General features: G+C 37.8%; 1 protein-coding gene across 4 annotated transcripts in view; it reads left to right on the forward strand.

Annotated features, from left to right (window-relative positions):
• Positions 1 to 2,379: 2,379 nt before the first annotated feature.
• LOC148029997 (uncharacterized) overlaps positions 2,380 to 24,410 on the forward strand; it is a 149,234-nt gene continuing 127,203 nt past the window's right edge. Inside the window, exon 1 of one of the 4 annotated variants that reach the window (XM_087686272.1) lies at positions 2,380 to 3,158. In XM_087686272.1, coding sequence (XP_087542398.1) covers positions 2,419 to 3,158 — 740 coding nt within the window. In that variant the 5' untranslated portion in view covers positions 2,380 to 2,418. The remainder of the gene's footprint in view (positions 3,159 to 24,410) is intronic. The other 3 variants (XM_087686273.1, XM_087686271.1, XR_015692118.1) reach the window with 3 other exon arrangements.

Below are 24,410 nucleotides of genomic sequence, written 5' to 3' on the forward strand. Positions count from 1 at the left end.
ACCTCACCCTTCTTTTCTACCTCCTCCTTCTCTTTCCTTCTCTCTCTCTTCCCCATCTCTTTGTTTCATTCTTTCTCTTTCTTTGTTTCCTTTCTCTTTATTTCTTCCCCCCTCTCTCTCTTATTGTTTCCCTCACTCATTCTCCTCTCTCCCTCCTTCATATATCATTTTTCTCTTCCTCTTTCTCTTTGTTACCTTTCCTCCCTCTCTCTTTATCTTTCTCTCTTCCTCTCCCTTTCTTCTTTTCCCTCCCTCCCTCCTCTCCCTCCTTCCCTTTCTCCCTCTCTTTCAATGCATTTCATTACAAAGAGAGAAAAAAGAAAAGAAGAAAGCACAAAACAAGGCAAGAAGAGGCAATGTATCTATGTCAAAGGCCCGAAGATGAATTACTTTGTGTCTCCTCTTCATAGCTTTCCTTCTTTCTCCCTTGCACACTTCTCCCTCTTCTTCATATACATTGGCGACAGTGACAGCAGCAATGAGGAGCTCTCCTTTCTCTCTTTCCCTCTTCATCTCCCTCTCCCTCTCAAAGCATTGATCTTTCTCACTCTCTCTTTCATTCTCTGTCGAAAATGTTTCCGACAAATGACACATTTGGGTTTTCAGCACTTTTTTTCTCAAAAGAGTGTTGCTTTTTGCATCGTAATGAGCATCACTAAGTGTCGCTATCAGCATAGCTAAGTATCGCTATAGGCATCACTATATGCATCACAAATTGAAATTTACAATGCATGTAGTAGCAATGCAAATAGTGAGGCCACTATTTCACATCGCCAATTGCCGTCCCTATCATCCCATTCCCTTGTAGTTTGTGTTTGTTATTCTCAAAGAGGATTTTGCTCTCTAAGTGGCTCACTACAAGATTATAAAAGTGTAAAAGGTTGCACATTCCAGTGGGTATATATCTATTGACGAAGGAATAAAAGGTTTGTAAAAAAGGCTCAAAAACCCCTCGAAAGAGGGTTTTATAGAGGTTTGGATAGCCATCTATATAAATTTAAAGTTTCAATAAGTTATGAGCTTTGATTTCCATGGTTGTTTGTTCTTTTATATTGGTAAGTAGTTATGGAGGTTTAAGTTGTCCATCTCTACTGACTCCCAACGATGCATGTGTGTTAGTCTTTGATCTTTTGATCATGTTACCCTTCTTCACCTACTTATTTTTTCTATATTTCCTTTTGCTTTCCATGGCCTACCTTTTTTCTTCTCCTCTTCTCTTCTTTTGTTTTCTTGCTTTTTTTCTTTCCTTGCGTCCTTTCTTAGACAGGACTTATGATTGCCCTTTCTTCCATGTATATTTTCTTCTTTACCTTCAAAGGTTGTCAGGATACTTTCATTAGAGCTAGACTTTTTAGTTGAGTGCTCGCTTGGTGGGCTAGGGTTCTTGTTTAGGCTTGTTGGGAAAAGGAGTCCTCCTTCGCTCCACAAGCACAAAGTTTTTTACATAACATTCTTAAATGATTCACAATCTTTGTGCTCGTACTTAGGGCTATCACACCATATGCATCTACGTACAAAATTATTCTTAGGCGAAGCTTGTGAATGACTAGTTTTCCCAAAAACTTTCTACTTAGCCAATTTAATCTGCAAATCCTCCGTAGTTTTTCACCAGCTTATTAATGACATCCTCTTTCCTTGACCCTTTTAAATGACGATTGCTTTATAGACAAAAGTCTAATTTATATAAACTTTCGAATCATGATAGATTTTATTTGATGGTTAAATTGATTTTTCAGATGTGTTCAGATGAGTGACGGAGCATTGGATCCTCTCCAAGGCCATTTGAATGACCTTAGATAAAGTAGTACCACAATTAGACATTGACCCCTTGGCATCTACAATTGTAAATTTAATATCTAGATCATCATCATCACCTGCTTTACTCTCAGAATGACCTTGTGCGCCACATCAATTGCATAGATAATTCAAATTCCTAGCACTGAGTCTTCCATAAGGCTCTTTAGCATTCTAGGAACACATTACGCAAGCATTTAGCCTCATGTAAGTAAACATGGTATGAATGAGGTGAGGCTTATGGTGCAATCTTTATCCAATATGGCTATGAAAAGCAAGCCTTCACAAGCCAAGTCTAGTTTTTTCCAAGTTTCAAGCATGACCTTGGCCTTCTTGGTTTGATGAATGTATTATGTGGGAAATTGGGAATTACCTTGCCTTGGGTATACAAACATATATATTTTGAAGCATCCAAAGCCGTGCTACCGAAGAAAGAAAGGTCTCGAAAATCAGAAAAAGATCTGGAGGTATGCTTTTCCGGAATCCGCACAGTCCAAAGAGCCCTGGTGGCCCGTAGGAACAGTCTCGTTATTCCTCCTGTCTCTTTCCCTTTATTGCCACCCATCACGTGTTTGTCCTCCAGCTCTTTCCCATTGCATCCTGCACAGCACTTCATATCATCGCATGTACAGGCCGGCCTCTCATCCTCTTTCCTCCCCATTTCTCCTCTCTCTCCTTCCTTTCGGGAGAGAAAAAGAAAAGAAAACCAGCCTTTGCTTCCGGCTATCGAGGATTTTGCCTGCTGCCGGCAGGTCCATCAATTATCCCCATCTGGTAGTCACTGGTAGGGTGTCTCAAAAGGCCATGGCCACGCTACGCAAGAATCGTAATCCTCCATCACCAGCCCTGGCCTTACCTGGGAATGCAGAGGAACAGCGTCAGGAGCGGCCTGTCAAGATTACAGACACGGTGGAGCCCTTTGACGCTACGGCCGAGGCCGACAACAAGTTAGATGACAAGGAGGACGATACAGAATCAGATACTGCTGCAACAGAAGACGATGCCGGAGAGCACGGATGCCCTATCAGGGCCAACAATATGAAGCTGGAAGCTGTAGATATGGATATGGCTGCCGTGCAAGCAGTGACGCCGGAAGCAGTTAAGGGGAAGGGGAAAGAACAGTGTCATGATATGGAGGGCGAGAATGCGGCGCTTCAAGCTACAGAAAGGGCGGCAATGAAGACACATCGACGCAAGATACAGATCAGGAGGATCGAGAGCACGAGCAACCGGCAGGTGACGTTTTCCAAGAGACGGAACGGGCTGCTGAAGAAAGCACACGAGCTGTCAGTCCTGTGCGATGCGGACATCCTGCTCATTGTCTTCTCCAGCACCGGAAAGCTCGTTGAGTTTGCGAGCTCCAGGTTGGACCTCTCGCTCTCTCTCTCCCTCTCTCTCTCTCTCTCTCTCACACACACACAGCACAATCTCTCTCTCTTTCTCTCTCTCTCTCTCCTGCATTTCCACGATCTGGCTGCTGTTTTCTTGCAAATTATGCATTTCTTTCATTGCAAGCTGCATCACTGAAATATATGGAAATTTGTCCTGTGAACTACGGCTATCGCAACAGAAAAGCTCGAGCTCTATGGTTTCATTAAAAACGACGTTTCTCCCCGCTCTCATTGACACAGAAATGCGTACAATAAGGATGTATACCGCTTGTCTCTAGCTTCAAAATCTTGAACACTGGCGTAGCTCACTAGGATTAGGTCAGATTCGAGTGCCAAAACTGGTTGGTGATTCCGGAGAAGTTACCAGTCCACTGTCATCATAGCATAATTAAGATATAATATTGCTTCACAAGATATCACGAACGGTGGGACTTTCCTGTGGCTTGTAATCGTACAATTACAGGCACATTTCGAGCCAGCCAGGCCACACGAAGGTGAATCTGACTGGCCTCAGTCGGCGTGGTCAAGTCATCCTCTGTGTGGTCGTGTAACTAGCCCTTACGGCCGTTGATCCCACGACTCGTCGGCTGGGTAAACTGGAGTAGGTCTAAAACTCTCCCAACTTGACCCCATGTGGAGACATGGCGATCAAGTTGGTGTTCGCTGCTTTCTGGATCAGCCAACTGCAGGAGGAGGTGTTTGTCGTTCGTGTCAGTCTCAGTCTTTAGCTGTTCACAAATACCTGTGCGCAAGGTACAACCTTGGATGCTTGAAATGGCACTTATGGAGTAGCAAAGGCGATGGCTACGAAGAACAATTGTAGAGCATGGTGATTGGAAAATGAATTTTTAGAAATCTGGAGGGCACAGAGAGAGAGAGAGAGAGAGAGAGAGAGAGAGAGAGAGAGCCTACTCAGTTCTGTTGGACAGAAATTAACTGCGCCTACCAAGAGGTTTAGTCTATTAACTGCGCCTGAAGCTACTCTTACTGTGTATCACGATTCACCAACATTGTACTGAAGCTCCTTCACCAACGTGATCTTACAAGGTATGCCCTCGATTCAACACCAGTAATACTTTGGAAGGGTGCAATATTGTTCATGTACTTCTCCCTCCCTCTCTCTCTCTCTCTCTCTCTCATGTGGTGGTTTCGAATCAGATCAGACAACCATCTATATTTCTCTCGATTGCTCCCGTCTCTCTCTCTCATTTTCTCTCGATGCTCACTGCTTAAAGCATTTTCAATTTGATATCAAATCATGGAATGACTGCTTCCCCTGTACTGGAATGTGGGATACCCCTAAACTAGGGATCTTGGGATTCTTTTTACTACTCACACAACTCTCTTCTTAGTTCATTCCTCTTCTCTTTCTCAAAGCGTAGCACATAACCATGAATCATAACTATGATTCCGATTTGATGAATTGAGTTGATATCGAGTAGGTATGAAGGAAGGAGGAGGACATGGTTCATGCAAGTGAAATGCATTGGCGAAACCTAGCTTGAATGTGGCCGTAGTTGGCTCCTGGCCAGCAGTCGCAATTGTGCGTGCGCACACAGATATTATGTCATAAGTTGTGATTAAAGCCACACATTAGTTGCATCGGTAGATATGTCATAAGTTGTGATTAAAGCCATACATTAGTTGCATCGGTAGGTGCATCTCTAGCCGTGCGCAAAAAGAGAAATATCGGAATGAAGAGAAGCTTGGCCTGCATGGAGTGACATGCAAAGGCAATTGTCAACACAAGGCCAAAAATAAAGTAGCGCCTGCTTGATGATGTGAGGTGAAACAGGTCCTAGCCATATGTGTAAGACCTGGACCGGAAAGGACCGTGCAAAAACAACAAATCTGGCAAGTTGGCAACTACTTAGAGTTTATAATCTACCTCATAAGACTGGGGAAACGTGTAACTTTACGTTCACAGCTCAACGTTTGGTAATACGAAGGTTTCAAGAAACGAATGCTGCTTTGAATTTAAGTACCAATAAATAGCTGCACGTGTATGGCCATTGATTATAGTTTTCTTAGTGCTTATCTAGGGGTGTCAGCCAAGATCATAATGTCAGCGCTGGCATTAAGGAAGTTGAGATTGATATATCGAGGGAAATTTTCTTGCTTGATATATATAAGAAATCACAACCCTAGCCTGGGTTTCCATCAAGAGTACTCATGTTACAGCCCAAATATACTTTGGTAGGGGATAATACTCACTTTTGTCTTTTAAAGCTAGGCATACCTTTATTTAAAAGATCTAACGTTTTTCACCTTCTATAGATAAGAAAAGCCAAAAACTACCTCCTACTTCCAGTGAATCATTTTGGATTGTCTCGAAGGTGCACGAGTGCACATGAGCATTGACCTTGTGGAACTTTTTCTTGGCTTGTTGTTTCTTGGTAAAAATTAGCTCTTCTAATATTAACCATGTAACCAGCATGTCAATTAAATGATAGTTTAATAGGAACACAAGAAACTTTAGACACCTTCCCATATAGCAAACAAAGAGAAATTTTCTAGATACTTATCAAAATATCTAGAAAAAGTTTCAACTAGTAAAAGTGGAATATTTTACCAGATAGTGATATATTAAAATATTCCTACATAGGAATTTCAAAAATGTTTAGTTGTTGATATAGTAAAATTTTACTATACAAGTAAACTAGTGAGAACGAGTGATATAGTATAATTTATCTATATAAAAAAACTAGTTACAATCATGCATATAGTGAAAAATTATTCCTATATAGTAAAAAGTTCAAATCAAAATAATTGAAAGAATTAAAGGATATTGTCTTCATTAATAAAGAGATCAATCTAGGATACAAATATCCTTAATACTCAAAGGTCTATTGTGACTTTTTGTGACAATAATTTTCTCTCTACAAAGTAACCAATCCACAGTAGACTTTCTCATGGCTGGCAATGTTTGTTCATTGCAAGCTCTTAAAAATCTAGGGTCCCTCTTGATAAGATTATATGTAGACTTTAATGATGTATATAGCTCATCAATGGCTTGAATGTCCAAATATTTCAAGGGGATTGTTTCTTGGTCTTGCTCTTTGAAGGTATTAACAACCTACATTAAAAGAAGACAATATAAATTAGTATGCTACTACATCATAAGTTAATTAGCTACTTCATAATTTTAATATATAATAACATAGAGTTACCGATGAAGTTTCTGAAGATAATTTTACATTAGGAGAATACACTTTTTTTTAAGGATCAATATGGTTGAGAGTTTATAGTGCAAACAAATAATTAAACTTAAAAAATGGAAATCATATCATATTACTTTAAAACAATGCAAAGAAGTACCTTAGATTGTTTCTTCTTTTTCCCCTTACTATCCTTTTAGTGTTGCTTACTTTACTTCATTTTCTCGCTCATCTTGTCATAAAAAGTTTGTAATTAGATATAATTCATTAATTGCACTATTAAAACAAATGAGTGAGGGATGGCTAAGCATACCTTTCATACACAAACACTTTTCTGTGCAATTTCAATCTCCTCAAGATCTTCAAATGTATATTGAGGAATAGAGTGTTCACTACTATGTGAACTCTACAATACAAGAAAAATAAAATTCAAAAATAAAATATATTTTCATATATAAATACACAAAATTAGAAATATTATATAAACAAAATACTGATACATTTGGGATTCCTTGTAGAAGCTCCATAAAAGTATGATTAGAGTTCAAATAGTCCTGAAACATAGGTTAAGTATTAGAGAAAATAAAATGAAAAAAAACTGTGAATCAAATTATGCCAACCATTTCATCATCTTTTTTATGTTTGTCGGAAGTAGAGACTAAATCAAGGGGTGGGCCATCATTTTGTGATTCCAACGAATACAAGTAAGAAAATTAAAGTTTGTATTCAAAATTTATAATTTTAAATATCAAACTATATTAATATGTAAACGGTGTACATACATGCACTGTGCTATTCTCTAAAAATATACATTAATCTTCCACCATAAGTTGTGGATAGTATACTTCACCATTTGTATCCTAAAATTTTAGTTAAAGTGTACATAATGAAAGGTAAATATATTTAAGCAACTTAAACATAAATGATTATAATAAATAATAATAATGATGATTACATTAAAAGATAACATGATGAGATGAAAATTTATAAATCTTACCAATTTTCCTTGCATATCTTCTTGCTCAAAGCTATGATTCTCCTCTTTTAAAAAAAACATAATTATGTCCATTAGTGCTAATTCCATCTATATATAATCTACACTGAGAAATTTTTTGATAATAAATAACTTACCAAAGATATATCCATAGAAGATGATATTTTCCTATTGAGTTGCTTTCTAAGATTTTGAGCAACATAAAGATTGTACAGATATCCATCATCCTTCTTCCAAAGGTAAGTAGCACGAGGAAACTCAAGGGGTAAACTTTGATCATAGTTTTAATCTATGATCTCTAGAATTCTTTGTTTGTCATCTCTATTATCATAAAGCCGCAGATCCTTGCCAAACTCATGGTTCTTGACCCAATTGTATACTTTTCTGTGATTGACACAATATCTAACATTTTGCGTATCTCTATAGCACTTCAGTAAAAATGGTTTCCCAAACTCATCTCTGTCTTCTTGACTAATCTTTTTAGGTGGTCTAAAAATTTGGTCATACGTAGGAGTCTTCATCAAAGACACATCTCTTAATTGTATATTATTTATTTTCTTCTAAGGTGGTAACTGGACTCTTTTACTTTGTATTGAAATTGATTTACCCATGCTCAGTATTTGCTCAGAACTATCATTCTTCGATTTAAATTTCTCGATTGTTTTTGCAAAGTGATAATGGTATGCATAATTTAATCTAGAGTTTGTTGACTTAGGGAGACCATGAGACAAGCTAAAATTAAATTGAAAAAAATTGTGTCAATATTCAACCAATAAAAAATCATTTCATTCTTTATAAAAGGATACAACAAAATCTCTCTCTCTCTCTCTCTTGTTTTCTTTTAATCAATGAGTTTTTAAGTTTTAAAGAAAAATAACATGTAGTAATATAAAATACAATTATACAAACCATAACTTGGGAAGGCTATGAGATGATCTAAAATAAAAGTTAAAATTTTATACATCAGTATTAATCTAACAAGAAATGATATCTATATGTTATGATTCATAAAATAAGAAATCACCTCATCTTTTATAAAAGGATACAACAACTCTCTCTCTCTATCTCTCTCTCTCTCTCTCTCTCTCATGTCCACAACCTACACATGATGAGGCACAATATGAGCTATAACTACAAAATACTATCCTAGTGTACAAACAACCATAGATAAAACATAATAATATGCACAATGGAGTGGTGATCAAACAATTATGTTCACAATGACCAATGCTATCGGCACCCATTTGGATGTCAAAGAATGTAAGACGCACAGACTCTCTAAAACAATCAAGATACTTTATGTGATCTCCATACTACTGGAACATCTAAAGAATCTCCAATCGATGATATTACTATCCTTCTCTTTGTAACTTCAAATGTTTGACAGTACCATGGTACACAAGTTTAAATCCCTCCATATATCTTCATCAATATTAATCCTCCATATACATCTACTACGATCACACTTCAACACTAACAATTTGCAACTTTTCTTTTCATAATTTACCTTTCTTATCATTGCATGTATGTACTCTCCATCCATTTCATCGTTATGTTTTCTTGCCAACACAATATTATGTTTTTCTAACCAAGGAGTTATGCAACCGATTGCTCTTATTTGTAATAATCTTGTTTTTTGAATTAGATATTTTACCTCATATGCAATAAGTCTTTTATCTAAATGTAGAGAAATAAACTTATGCAATAATGAACTCAATGGTCTTATGCAATCCCAAGTAAATGGGAGTCCTTGAGTTTGTAGCACACTCATTCCCATGATGGGATCTGCAAGTAAGCACTCCATTTTCTTTTACATTTATGCATTTCTTGTAATACTCCCCACTAAAAAAGCTATGATACTCTCTGTCCCATTGAATGGAAAAAAAGTGAGCCTTACTTTCCAATGACCTACACTTTCTAATGTGCTATGAAAAGTGTTTGTTTTTACCACTACGTCATCTCCGATTTTGTATATTTCTCCACTATAAAGAATTATTCTATATATGGTAACTAAATGTCTTACTAGTGAACTCTCTTCAATACGAAGAAATTGCATAATATATTTTTGTTCTTCTTCTGAAAGAGGCCTACGATTTTTTTTTTGTGTGATTAAAATGCCCACTTCACGTATCATTGTGTGACAAGGATATTTCAAATTATCTCTTTCAAAAAAAATTCATATCTTCTTTGCCTTCTTGATTGATGAAACCTCTACAATTTCATTCTCATGAAATGAATAAGAGCAAGGTGTCTGGTAATTAGTGAAAGCCTAACCATCAGGTAAGACAAGCGAAGAGTGTACGTGGATAAGTATTCTTTCATGTGGTAAAAGCCCATCTACTTCCATTTTTAATAACTTAAATATTAAAGTAAAAAATGTCCTCTTATAATAATTTACATAAGAGATTTCGTTAAAACAATTATTGGTCTTCACTCCTATATATAATACTACCATTTGCTCAAAGTCACAACACCAGTAGACATCATGTGAGCCATGTCTTAATATGCCATCTAATAGTTCTCCATTTCCTGCAACATGTTCTAAGGGAGAAGAAGTAGCACCAAAGGTTTCTTCCTTTTGAACTCTCCAAGCAGAAAACAAACTATGTACAACACCTAAACTTTCTTTTAACCAACCAATACTACGACTATAATTATAGAAGGCATGTGCCATATCAATAAGCAACAAACCTAAATTAGTGATTGTATTTGGTATCTCATCAACTATAGTTAAAACATATAGTAAGCACTATTGGATGAACTTTTGGTTCTCTTCAGCCTTAAAGCTTTCATAGAACTTGGATTGCGAGGCTATCGTCCATGACAAATCGAGGGAGAAGGAAGCTTAGAAGACTTCTCACAACAAAAATCTATTACCTTTTTCTTTTCATTGGACATGGCTCTCATGAGCGCTCGTATATATTTTTGAAATATATTTAGAGATAACATATGTGTCACATTATACACCAAGTCTATTGACAAGTTGAAATCATACAAATCATATAGTTTCCATAGAATAGACTCTCTAAATAACCCTACGACCTTTAGTTTTCCTTCCTTTTCAAAGCCCTCTTTGAAAATTTTAAGGCATCAATCATTTCACCTATGGACCATTGGGGTGGAGGATATCTTGCTTGATATCGACTACCATCATATAGATAGCGTCCTTGGAATGAGGGACTACTAGTATCTAGAGTTGCTTGGGCTTTGTCTCTACGACAAAAGAATTGGCCGCCATCTTTGAAGGCTCCTATTTTACATTGTGTGGGATGATCACACGTGACCATCATCAATATCAATCTAACAATAGAAAAGCTTGATTGTCCTATTGGATTATCAAAAATCTTCCCTACAGGGTAGTTATATGATACTTGTATACCGCTTATGTAAAGATCTTGCAGCTTGCTAATAAGAGGTTTTAAAAAAGTTTGAAACAGAGCAACTAAAAGGTATGAACAAAACAGGAAGAATGCATAACATAATAAGCTTAGAGCAACTAAAAGGTATGAACAAAACAGGAAGAATGCCTAACATAAAGCCCTTTCCACCATTAAGGACCTTGATTTCGACCACACCACAATCCTTTTGTGTGGTGCGAGAGGCTTGGAAGCCATCCCAATATAACAGAAGTGCCAAGTTTTGAGGATCATCTCTATAGATTTTCTTTTTGCATTTGTTGAAATATCGACATTGCTTACAAACAAAAAGGTACTCTTGTGTCTCATGATAAAAACCTTGCTCTAGAACTATTGAAAAACAAGACCTTGGAAAAGTTGTATATGCTTTTCCACATGTAGGGTTGTTGCATACAACAACCATCTCATACTCAGCATCAGGATTCCATTAAAAATCTTGATGCTCGTGACACTTTGTTCCATCCCAAAACTCATTTATGAATTCTGGTTGTATACTTGCAACACTTTGTTCCATCCCAAAACCTAGTTATGGAAGAGTGGTTCCCATCACCAACTATACTAGTGATACTGATTATTCTTCTAATGTCAATGTGGCCACAATTGATACGAGCACCTGTGGATCATTATTATCTGCTCAATCAGAAAGCAATCCTACATTGGGGCTCACGAAGTTTAGAATTGTCAAGAATGTGAAAAATAAAAGATTTTCCAGAATATACACTTAGGCTGCCTACTCTAAAAACAATTTTCTCTCCTCCTACTACACTTTCTCTAAAAATAGTAGGCAAGTTTCCTACTTTGAGGTTTTCTGCTCTAAACATCTACTCATCATCACACCCAGGCTGCCTCTTCTAAAAATACTTGTATGTTGTCCTACTACACCTACTTTGAAAATAGTAGAAAGGCTATCTGCTCTGAACTACTCTGAGGTTTTCTTTTCTTTTTATGCTCTACTCATTCAAATCTATCTTAAACATAAGTACTGGGCTACACCTCCTCCTATTGTTAAGATACTTGCTCTAGTGCCAATTGGAGCTCTATTGTCTCCACTATTGCATGATTCAAGTTGAAATATCTTCTCCTAATCCAATCACTATGGGAAAAAATATGAATTAGAAACCCATTAGTGTAGCAACCCATGAGAATGCCACATCTTAAGATTTCATACCTACCAACTAAGTTTTAGCAGATTCACAAGTGAGGCTTGTTGGATCACAAATAAGGAGTATGATTCTTGTGATAAGATGGAGCTCAAAAATCAAGGCATTATATGTACCACACATAGCTTGATCATGATTGTCTTATGTAGGAAAGGCTCTAATAGCATAACAAGGATAATATCCCAAAACCACATGGCTTGATAATGGTCATCTTATGCAAGGAAGATATCATGTATGACTAGGATTATGTCCTTGCATGACGAAGATTATGGTCATCATTTTTGTTCAGAGTTTTTTATGTCTAAAAGAATTTCCAACTAAAATCAATGAGCTTGAAGATGAAAATCAATGGGAGTCATGTGCACTTGCACCGGTTGACTTTGATAAGTAGTAGTCTAGAAAGCACCTCTGTAGTAAGTAGCACTATTTCAAGATAAGAACCCAAATCAATTTCAAACTACCTACTCTGAAAACACTAGGCAAGCTGCCTACTTTGAACTACTATGATACCTAGGTCCGCATCTAGTAAGTTATAGCTAGGTTGATCAATGCCATTCAATATTTCTCTTATTTTAGTACATTTTAGTAGTTTGTTTTTTTGCCTTCAAGCCAATTGAAAGCTTTGTTTAGGCCCTAGATTTTGTGTAAAACATCTAGCCGCTTTGGAACATTGCCAATCAGAGTGTTTCTCAAATTGGTAAGATAGAATATATGCATTGGAATGACTTCAGATAATTGGTTGGTATTTAGGTACATGATCACCACCACAATACACTCCCAAGTTGAGTCTAATATGCTTCTTGACATGAGATTCTAGGGCATAACTGCTACTTAAGATGGATGGCTATTGAAACCTAAAACAACTTACTTGTACTAAGCTACTCAAGAGGATTACCACACAACCTACTTGTACCAAGCTTTTAAAGAGGATATGTTGAGGAGTGTACTAGATAGCCTTCAGGAACCAAGCTTAGAGGACTACGCCAGGGGACTATGTTCAAAGGACTATGTGGTGAACAATGCATTACATGAATTTATGCAATGGGGGTAAGTCTCCTCCTAGCGATCTAGAATTGTACACATGCTTTAGTCATTTACTAGAATTTCTTCAAACTATTTTGATAGTCAAAGATATATATAATTGCATGTTAGGCTTTAGATTTGCAAGCATAATCACTTCATTAAGGGCGTCATTAAATTTTTTGGTTGTTATCTTTAAGGTAACACACAAATTTAGGTGTGTTCGCCTATAGGTGGTCTAGATCAACTCAAGGTGGCATTGACCATCCCTCTCTCATTGTTAGCCATTACCCAATGTGGGAAACAAGAGTCCTATTTCACTTCTAGTGTCTTATATGATAATCTAGGCTATGGATCTTCGGACTTCATTAATCTCATTGGATTCATGATGCCAAAATTAGGCCTTTCCTGCGCATGCAATTGGTCATTGTTGCATGTTACTTGACTCACAACATACAGAATGTACAAGATAATCAAATAAAGAAGGTCTAATTCTAGAAATCTTGAAATCACCAAAATTCTTTAGAATGAAGCAACTACAAATCTAGATAATAGGGAAAGGTAAAAGAGATAACTTTGATGTAGAAATCCAAAGCATAGAATCAAACATCACTTACAATCTCTAATGAAATACACTTGATCTTTTAGGAGTGCTACAAAAACTTGAAACCAATGTTTCGGAATTGCCCTCATGCTATAGCTTTCAGAGAAACAAATGTTTCATAATTGCTCTCATGTTGTGGCTTACAATTCTTTGATGCAATACAAATGATTGATTACTTGTTGATAATCGGAGTATTGCCACCAAAAGTGTCCTTCAAAGCTTGATAACAAAACTTGTATTGAGCAACTGATGACTACAACACAAGCATGCATCCCACACAATTGTGGGGTCTTGTGAACAAAGATGAGATTGTGTGCATGCGAGAGGATAGACTTGGTCATGCGCGGGAGAATGGATGATGAGATTGTGTGAATGTGAGAAGCTGGGACCTAGTCATGCGTGGGAGAATGGACCTTTCTTGAATCTATTTTCTTGAATCTTGGAGGAATGTTTAGCTCCCATTTAAGAAAACCGCTAATTTTATTTGCATCTTTCTTTTTCTTCTCTTACATTGCCCAAGGTTTATTGACCTTTTACATGTGTCTTACTACCTATGCCCAATGGGCATCCTAAGTACCTAATCCCTTGCCCCAATTTTGCTACTTAGAAGTCTAGCTCCCTTAGCAACTTGGTGTTTCATTCAGTCCTAGGTAAATAAACTTGATTTTTCTCACATTAGTCACAATCGTAGATAGCTCTAGAAAACTTTCATACACTTTCACTAAATACATCTACTAGTTGCTTCTCTACTTACACAATATTGGTTAGTTATTGTTGGTCAAGAATTGGGAGACCAAGTGTTTTCTTCATGGTATAGGTAGCCCCTTGCTTACTCCATGTTGCACCTTCAAATCCAAATTCCTAAGCAAAGGGTTGGTGATTATGGTGGCAAAGAGTAATGGGGCAATGGGACACCCTTTCACATCGACCTCTTTACCTTAAATGGACCTAAGCAAAGACCATTTACAAATACATTCTAAAGAGATTGAAACATCCCTATAGAAATTCCACGATTCCTCCTCCATAATCTATCTTTTGCTTCATCAATTTATAAAATTAATTGCTCGAAGCACCAACCCCATAAGATACCATTTCCCATAGACTAAATTTTGGCAACTTCACCTTTATGTTTTTGCAAATCCTCCATGTAATGCTCCACTTCTTTGAGAAATTGATAAAACATCCCATTACTAGAACACTTAGAAAGAGTCATAATAATATACTCCCTACATGGCTAACTACTAACATGCAACCCTCTTTGAAGTCTATCCTGATCTTTGCCATACATGTTGGTAATCTGAATGATGAAAGCTATGGATTTCATCTAGTTCTACACATTGGATTAGCCATTGGATTGTTGGTTTGTTTCCAAGCATCCTTCAACTATATTAGGTTGAATCCTTCCCTTTCCGGAAAGGAGCTATTGAAAGAGAGGGGCTTCCATTTCTTTCTCCTACTAAACACATCCTTCTTGGATGGACTTCCTAGGCACCTCACATTCGAAGAGATCATAGTGAGCCAGCTAATTAACATTATATCTTTGTTCGAACCTCCATAATCCAAAATAGCAAAATAGCCTTGTCAACAAAACATTTGCAAGAAGCTTTTAAAGGGAAGGTTTTTATTTCTTACCTTCATTAGACTTCAAAGAATTTGGTGGTTGAATTTATTTGTTTCCATCCTGCTTTAGCTTCAACATCTCTAGGACTAATAAATAGGTCCCTCCTTCTGAGGCTTGTTTTCTTCCTTGAATTTACCCTTCTCAACCTATGCCTTTTTCTTTTTGATTCTTTTGAAGTTCTTCCTTATCTCCACTATTTTCTCCTTGGGTTCTTCTTACCTCAATTCCTTTTTGGGCATTCCTTTGCAAAGCACCCATCTTCTTGATATCAACCAACAACTCAATTCCATTAGGATCAAAAATCTAGAGCATCTCAAGGATCTTCTTCCTCTTATCCCAAAGTACGAACATAGAGCGCTCTACTAGTTGATATTATTGTAAAAATATAGAGCGCTCTACTACACTTCTACTAGCACATTAACTTCTCCATCTAGCAAAGTAGGAAGTCCATGAAAACTAGCCCATATTGGGCATTCAATTTGCAAGACCTTCTCAACAATAAAATCAGCATGCTATGGAAGCATGTAAACAAGGATCACTTTAATCCAAACAACTGAACCCAAAACCCAATGTCTTTTTGCTTTAGATAAAAATCAAGACCTTAAAGAAACCCCATGGCAAGCAAAACAATGTGGTCATCACTTTGATCTAGAGGTGAGCCGAAACAATCTATCAAACTCATCCTCAAGGGGGACCTTCCCTTAAAATGCATGTACATGTTGCAAAGAGAATACTTAGCATTGCTTTGCTGAATGCATGGCAACAAGGATACCACTCATGCACATAGCAGTTGTTCCCCAAATTCTATTGTGACTCTCTTTTAATTCTCATTGAAATATTTTTGGTCACCCCACATCTTCTTCTCTAACTCTTCCATATTCATGCTAGCAATGACAATGTTAGCATAATCCATCTCCATCCCATTGCCTTGCTTCTATTGCTTTATGTTTGTGCTATGTGTTCCATCATCTCTTACTCCTTGTTCACCCCCGTGAATATGCTACATGCATGAAAGGGGGAGCATATGCCACATGTTGGTAGGAAATATTGCTTTTTTAATAAACTTAATACAGCTACCCTAATCAATAGACTATGTGCCATGACTGTCTATTGAGAGCTCCCCTCTTCAAGTTTCCACATACTCAAGAGGTTCTATGTCTTTCATTCAAGGAAAAGGTTATTACAATTTGAACTGTTTCTATTTTCCTAATGGATGGATATGCTCCTTAATTGTAAGGGGCTCAAATAACTTTGGATAACTATTTGCACTTGTATGGATGTTAAGTATATCCCACACTTCAGGGGGAATCGGAGGGGAATTTCAAGATTTAGAGCCATGGCATTGAGTTGAATTGAATGGGATTCTTCTTTGTTTTAATGTGACAAAGAGATATTTATATTGTTAAAATAGATATTTTATTTGCGGATGTGTAAACTATTTGTGCTATGTGAGTAAGAATTAAAAGTTATCAAAATGCACAAATGTATCTTATATCACATGTACATTTTGGATGCATACAAACACTACAACAAAAAGGCTCCATAGACGTGCTTGTAGACGCAATATTTGAATTGTGAAAAAAAATGTCAGGCGTGTTTATTACCGCATCTATTTCTGCGTCTACCATATCGCGTCTAAAAGTGCGCTTATAGTCAGAGTTACACGCCCATGTAGACACGCATATAGATACGCGTATTGACACGCTACGTAAATATATAATCATATTTATAAAAAAGTGGATATATTCATATTGTGCATCTACACACGCGTGTATCTACGCGTCTAACAATGCGTTTACTCTGTAAATTTTTTACGAGAATAGACGCACATTTATCTTGCAATTTAGACGCCCTGATAGATGCCAAAACAGAGGTATGAAAAAAACCAGAGAGCATGTGGCTCTCTAGTTTTTTTCCCCCATCAACATCAAATTGTATGCTTAGGAAAAAAACAGAGAAATATTATTTCGAAGATTGGATACTGAAAACAAAACAATGTATGTAGAACACGAAATTTCATATATATAGATGAAACGTTTTTACATTATGAGTTCTAGTGCTTATGACGTCATGGTCACAAGCACAGCTGAAAGTAATACATATCAAAAATGAAAATTACAAGCCAAGGGGAGGCATGCATGCATGGGGCTTCTCTATATCTCCTCAGAAGAGGCATCATCATCGCTACCACCACTGCTGCCTGTGCCGTTGTCATTGCCGTTGCTACCACCGCTATTGCTAGTCTCCCCTTCGCTATCCTCAACTGCATCAGGGTTCGCCTACACAAAGGATTAAGGTATATAAATACCATTACAAACAATAAATTAGAGTTATCTATACTTTTCATGTAAAAAATAAAACATACCTCTTCTTGTGGTGGAATCCTCATGGCGCGATTATATTGCTCCTCCGTGATGAGTCCCTCCTCGTAGAAATGCTGCCAAGTGGACGCCCGATTATAACCTCGATGGTAGCCTACCTCTCTAGGAGTAGGCATCCTACCAATGATATGATACTACAAAACAATTTGAACATACAACGTATTAAAACACACTACATAATGAAGTGAAACAAGTTACAAAATTTAATTTAAAAAAATAAATTAAATAATACTTACAAACTCAGCCTCCCATGACTCCTTGCCACCCGATCCATAATGCGACGATCCCATGGTTGCCATCTGGATACGTCGCGCCTCTGCATACTGGCGACTTGTCATTTTCTCCGCTGCTCTCTTCTTGGCCTCTTTCCACTCCTTGCAGTGGCAATTGGGTGGTTGGCCATATCCAAGGCGCCCCTACTCTTGTCTCCGCAATGACTCCTTGGCGTGCGTCATAAGGTGAGACCTCTTTTTATGAAGCGCGTCTCTCACCTTTGACCGTCCCCAATTATCTGAGAATCGTGAATTCTCGAGATTAGGGTACCTTCTATGTATTGCCCGCCGCAGCACCTCTTGCCACAAACCATTTTTTTGGTGCTTGAAGGGAATCATGCAATCTTTGTATGTGGCATGTACGACACTCCTCAAGTAGGCTATCACTTCCCTCCCCTCAAAGTCATGCAAGATACCACCAACATCAGTGACAGAGTAGTACATTTGTGGAGGCTCACCTCTCTCATTTTCCAGTGAGGGTGATCGAGAGCCACCACCTAGGCAACCCCCACAAAGCCCTCGACCTCCTCGTCCTCCCGCACGACTCTCCCTCCTCCCTCGACGTGCACTACCCTCTACCTCAATCGATACACGTGCTTCTGCAGATGTACGTGCTTCGGTCGATCCATGTACCTCAGCTGATCCCTGTGTAGGCAAAGATGTGATAGGTGTCCCAGACATCACACTGAAAACCTCCTTTGCAGTGGGAGGGCAATCAAGATAATTGGTCATCTCCCCCATGAATTGCTCCTTGTTAAATGGGGTGCTGGAGGATCCAGGATTCCACATCTACACAAGAAAAATCATATTACCCTATGCAGATAAAACACATTACATGCAGCGTCTATACCTGCGTCTCTGTGCGCGTCTATATCTGCATCTCTGTGGGCGTCTGTCAGTGCGTCTATTTCCGCGTCTATACCTGCGTCTACACTGTCATCTGGACGCGCTGACAGACGTGCATAGTCGGACCATTTCTTTTCAAACTTGCTTAAAAAACGTGTAAAAAAACCTCCATAGATGACAAGATCCAGCATGTGAAGAGAGAGAAGAGAGAGACAAACAAACAGAGAAAGCAAACAAGATTGAGAGAGAGAAGAAGAACTCACCTTCTTTGCTTATTCCAACGGGTGGCGGCTAGGTTGCAAGCTCCTTGTCCTCCTTCTCCCTTCCCTTGGTAAGTTGCTTGAATCTTCTTCTCTTTCTTGCTATTTGGCTCTTGTTCTTTACTCTTTGGCTCTTCTTTCCTCCTCTCCTCTTTTTACTCTTATTTCCTTGCCTCATTGTCTTCATGAAGTGATAGATAGACACGAGTAGTGATGTTGAGCTCAAACTGCAGAAAATGCGCAAAAAATGTAGGAAAGCACAGGTTTGAAAAGAAAACCACAACTTTTTTTAAATTTTTCTATACCTGTGTGGCGCGTCTGTAAGCGCGTGTAATTGTGCGTGTATATGCGCAGATAATGCCTATTACACGCGCTTATAGACGCGCATGAATAATTTAGGGAATCAATGCATGCATTTAGGGAAACAATTGACCTATGTGGTGACATATATAACAAAGCTTGAGGATAAAAGATAACACATTGGCAAGTCAATTGGCACATATGTAGTGACTTATTAGACCATCCCACTTACAATTGCATGCAAGTATCAATAGGTGGATAAAGCATGAATGGTTTTTAGCTAGAGAGAGATAATGCAATGAAGGTGTATACGAAAGAGATAGAGAAAGGCACATTATCCATCAATCAATCAAAGATATATACATGAAGTGACTTGATATAGTAATTAAAGTATCATCATTTTTAGGATGCTCCATTGACTTCTGTAAGTTCCTATAACCTTAAAGTAGAATATAGCCAACCACACTATCCATGGAAGGAAAACTTGGCCTCATCAAATTAACCAAGTTAATTTACTTATACATTTTGTAGATAAGAGATTTGTAGTTGGCTTGTTGGTATTAGTCATCAACAAGTGGACACACTGGCTAAAGATGATGAAAAGAGGACATGTGTACATTGGCTACATGTGGTCTACCTTATCTAAAATTATATGTGAGCTATAAGTGCACTTGACATGATTGGAATAGCTTGCACATGCACAAGCCAACTGATTTACATCAATCTACTCATGCTATGAATTGCCATGCATGGCTAGGTTAAATGCACAACAAATGAGACATGTGAGTGTATTGATCAGTTTTTTCTCTCTCTCTCTCTCTCTCTCTCTATATATATATATATATATATATATATATATATATATTGCAAATGCACAAGTCAACCTTTGATTTATATATACATCCAATCATCATGCCCTATCCAATCACATTTGTATAGGGCATGAAATCACATATATATAATTAGCTTTGAATGATTGGATGTATATTTGTAATACTCAGAAAGAAGTAAAGTTGGTAATGTATATCATGTCCTATGCATGTATATGCCCTATACATGTATATCATGTCCGTATGATCCTATACATGTATATAATGTCCTAGAATATGATCCAGGTGTAATTATGTCGTATATACATCCAATCATGCCCTATTCAAACAAATACTAGCTGTTAAGAGGTTTGGTCATATTCAGGGACTTTATGAGAAATGAAAAATATGTGCGTTTATTTTTGCATCTATAAGCGTGTTTATCAGTGCGAATATATAGACGCGGTTTTTATACTAGCGTGAATAGATGCGCTGATACACGCGCTTATAAACGCACCCACTTTTTCGCGTGTACAGTGTGCGTCTATAGGGCCTTTCTCTTGTAGTGAAACATATCCATTACAAGTGTGTATCAACATTGTCTTATTACTACACATGGCGGATGGTTAGGCATATCAATTGTGATGTATATTACTTAACATGACTAAGTTAGATGTTATATACAAATTTGTTTTGATTTATTGTGCATGCACAATATCCTATGATCCATAGCTTCATAATTTTATCCAATAAACATGGCTATATTAGGTGGTATATAGAAATTCGCCTTGCTTTACCATGTAGACACTTATTTTACTAGTTATAGCTTCACATCTATCTAGTAAAATTAAGAACCTAGTTCCAATTTAAAAAACCCTAGTTACAAACCAGAAAAAATTGTGCATTTACAAGATATAAACCTATTTACCATCTAGTATAGTGTCTAAAGTTCCTTGATTATCAGGTTTGACAAGGAGAGAGAGAGAGAGATGTTACGGTCGAGTTCAATTGCAGATAAAAAGATCCACTAGGTGGGATCACCTGGACTATTGGTGTAATCTATTGTGGCGTTATAAAGGGCATTGCTCGGGGAGGTGAACGCAGCGCGAGATTAGAGGGTAACGCCCAGGTCCACGAAAGACTCTCACTTGGTGGGCCTCTGGGGCTTATCTCTATATTGCATACGGAATCGGTACTCCGACGACGCAATGTTCTGCATGTCCAAGAACCTTAAAATAACCCTGTATTCGCAGTTTCAGAGTTTCTTCATCAAAACATTTATGATCGGGAGCTCACTGAAGACCATCAGCAAACTAGTTAGCCTTCAGGGTTTGCGTTTAATTCATCAAGCAGCAAGCACCAAGCTTGCATGCAAGGGGTAAGTATGATACCTGATACCCAAGATTATAGGCAAAGGTTAAGTATCTTAGACCTCTTCAATCTTTGGAGATCTTGGACCTGTAGCGCAAGTCACAAGGAGCTTTTGAACACTAGTGTGCCTGGCCCTCATGACACGCCTCCCACTGCAGCTGCTGGATGTATTAAGTGAATAAACTCACGTCTGGTCTTTACTAGACCCGCGGCTACAGTGCCAGCGTGATTGAGCTATCGTCGACAACGTTTAACTGTCTAAAGCAAAATGTGTGGCGGTACTCTGTCCTCCAAATTGGAGGCGACGACGACTGGGTGCGGTGCGCATGTCGACCCCAAGAAATTTTACATAGAGATGGTTAGGCTTCTGGATAGGATGGTCACAGTCCCAAGGTGGCATGGGCCGTCGAAACAACATCTATATCATGAAACCGGTCCAGACCCAGAGACCTCTGGGAATAAGTCAAGCCATGGCAAACGAGGCCCACAAGAGAACGCGGGTGGATCTCCGCCGACTGCAAGCCAAAAACCGAAACCGGTTATACTAACCGCCTGAGATTATGGAATGCAAAATATGACAAAAAGCCTCTCGTTGGTTTCTGTCACGGTTGCCGTCATCAGAGTACATGCACTCACGGATTAAAAATATTTGGGAGCCACTAGGCTATAGGATTGTGGACAAACTATATGCCAAATAATTTCTTTTTCTTTCCGGATAACATTCTTGGCACATGCCGGATGATTAAAGGTGGCTCTCCCTTTAGTCTCTTTTAAGTGGACCTTGGAATTCAACCCAATTATAGACAAACTTGCAAAGGTTCTTATCTAGGTAGAGCTTCTAGATCTGCTAAGAAATCTTTGTCCATTTGTTAGATCTCTAATAGCTCCTTTGGGGAAACTCCTAGGACAAAGACTAATAAACCCAATCAACCCATGTTGGTTCCATTAATTTTGATTGAGATGGATCTTAGTGGGAATTACCTAACTACCTTGAGATGGATCTTAGTGGGAATTACCTAACTAGCTTTTCATCATTGACACAAAAGATAATATAATTACTAAGCAGCCTTTGATCGGCAAAAAATTGCTCAACAAGTGCTTTGAATGTATGAAAATTGGGCATTTTCTAAGGGACTACCCAAAGTTGAAGCCAAAGGAGTTGACAGACAACAAAGAAGACAGAAAAACGTGTGATGATGATTTTGAGATAGTCCGGAAAAAAAGGGAAAGAAGACCAATAATCAAAAACCAAAATAACAATCAAGCTATAGCCAATTAAAAAAACAATAATAATAGGTACTCACCCCTCCTCATAGAGGTCCTCCTTGATAAGAAGCCTCTGGCTCAAAGCTAGATGAAGGAATCTGCAAAGAGGGAAATTTCCTCTTTGAGATTGAAAATGATGAAGTCTCGAGAGAAAACATCAATTCAAAATAAAAGAAAATCCTAACCTAGATTTAAATGAAAAGTGTGATAATGTTCTAATAGAAGATGAAGAAGACGATGAAGATGAGTCTGACCAATTCCAAAGTTGTGAGCTTTCACTCAATTTGAGTGAGAATTTGGCTAACCACTCCAACACAACATCCAAAAGAAGGTTCTCCAAAGTAGGAGAAAGTGAAAGCAACCCTTCCTCAAAGAATAAGCAAGAAGTTAGAAAAGGCAAAGCTAAAAAGTAATATTCATGATTAATTTGCTTAGAATAGTCTCCCTGAATTGCAAAGGGTTTATGAACCCTAAATAATAATGGGTTTACAAACCCTAGTGGTGGAAGAGTTATGAAGGACTAGACGAGGATCTCCAAATAGTACTTGATGTAATTTGACTTCAGGAGGTCAAAGTTTGTGATGAGAATCTGAGTAAAAATCTCAAACTAATTCAAATACTATGTTCAGTAACACTTGACGTGCCTAAGGAGTTCTCAATGGTGAGTTATTTGCCCCATTCCCATTATTCAGGTAATTTAGGTAGGGTTGTCCTTGAGTCCGCTACTTTTTGCAATTTCAGCAATAGCTAAAGGGATGGCTAATGGATGAAGAAGTGAAAGAAGGTATATTGAGAGGACTCCAACTTCCTAATAACAAGAACATGGTTCTAAACCTATTTGGTTATGATACAAATGGAGTAGTCAATAATGATCTCTTATCAGTCAGATCCTTCTCGAGATGCATTAAAATCTTTTTTTTAGCCTTGGGCTTAGCAGGAAATCTAGCCCATTAACAGAATCTCCACCCAAATGACTAATTGATGAAGGTTGTTTAGGTGATTGAAGAAGGGAAAGTGTTCAAATTGGTAGGTATCCCAATGGGTTTGAGGGTAACACTCAAACAAAGGAGGGAATGGGTATTAAATAAGGTTTTGAAATTTGACTATTTATTGGGACTACAATTCGCCTTTGCAAGAAGAATTGTGGTCTTAACACATGTCATCATCCCTCCACCATCTATTTCATATCATGTTGAAAGGCAACCAAAATTTGATTGAGAAATCTAGAATGCTTGGCAATAAATTTCTTGTGGTCAAGGAATAGTGAGAAATTTAAACTTCCCAAGGTTGCGTGAGAAGACCATACCTAGCTAAAAGAAGAGGGTGCTCTAGGTCTACCAAACCTACTCAAGTTGTTAAACAAAATGGTAGCAAAATGGATAGCCAAGGCCTTCTTCCATTAATAGGAGACTAGGCCATCCTTATCCTTTACAGTTGTGCCGAATTTCAACTTAAGAAATTCCTTGGATGGAAAGGGTGTGAGGCATTAACAATAGCCTTTAGCCAAGTTAAAGTGATTACCAAGGATGCTCAAATCTCATCAAAAGCATATGGAGGGCTTGGATCCTATATAAAGAATACATAGGGATTTCTCAAATTAAGAACATCACACTCCCTGGATGTGCCTCAAACTCCATCTAATTCATTATTTTTCATCGGCATATTGCATTAGACAAGTTCTCCTTAGCTTTTAAAATTTCAAGGAAAGGCATCAACAAATAAAAAGACCTTTGGGACTTCAATAGAG

This window comes from Lygodium microphyllum, chromosome 10, assembly GCF_053477565.2.
Source record: "Lygodium microphyllum isolate KBCC chromosome 10, Lygodium_microphyllum_v1.1.10, whole genome shotgun sequence".
Lineage (NCBI taxonomy): Eukaryota > Viridiplantae > Streptophyta > Polypodiopsida > Schizaeales > Lygodiaceae > Lygodium > Lygodium microphyllum.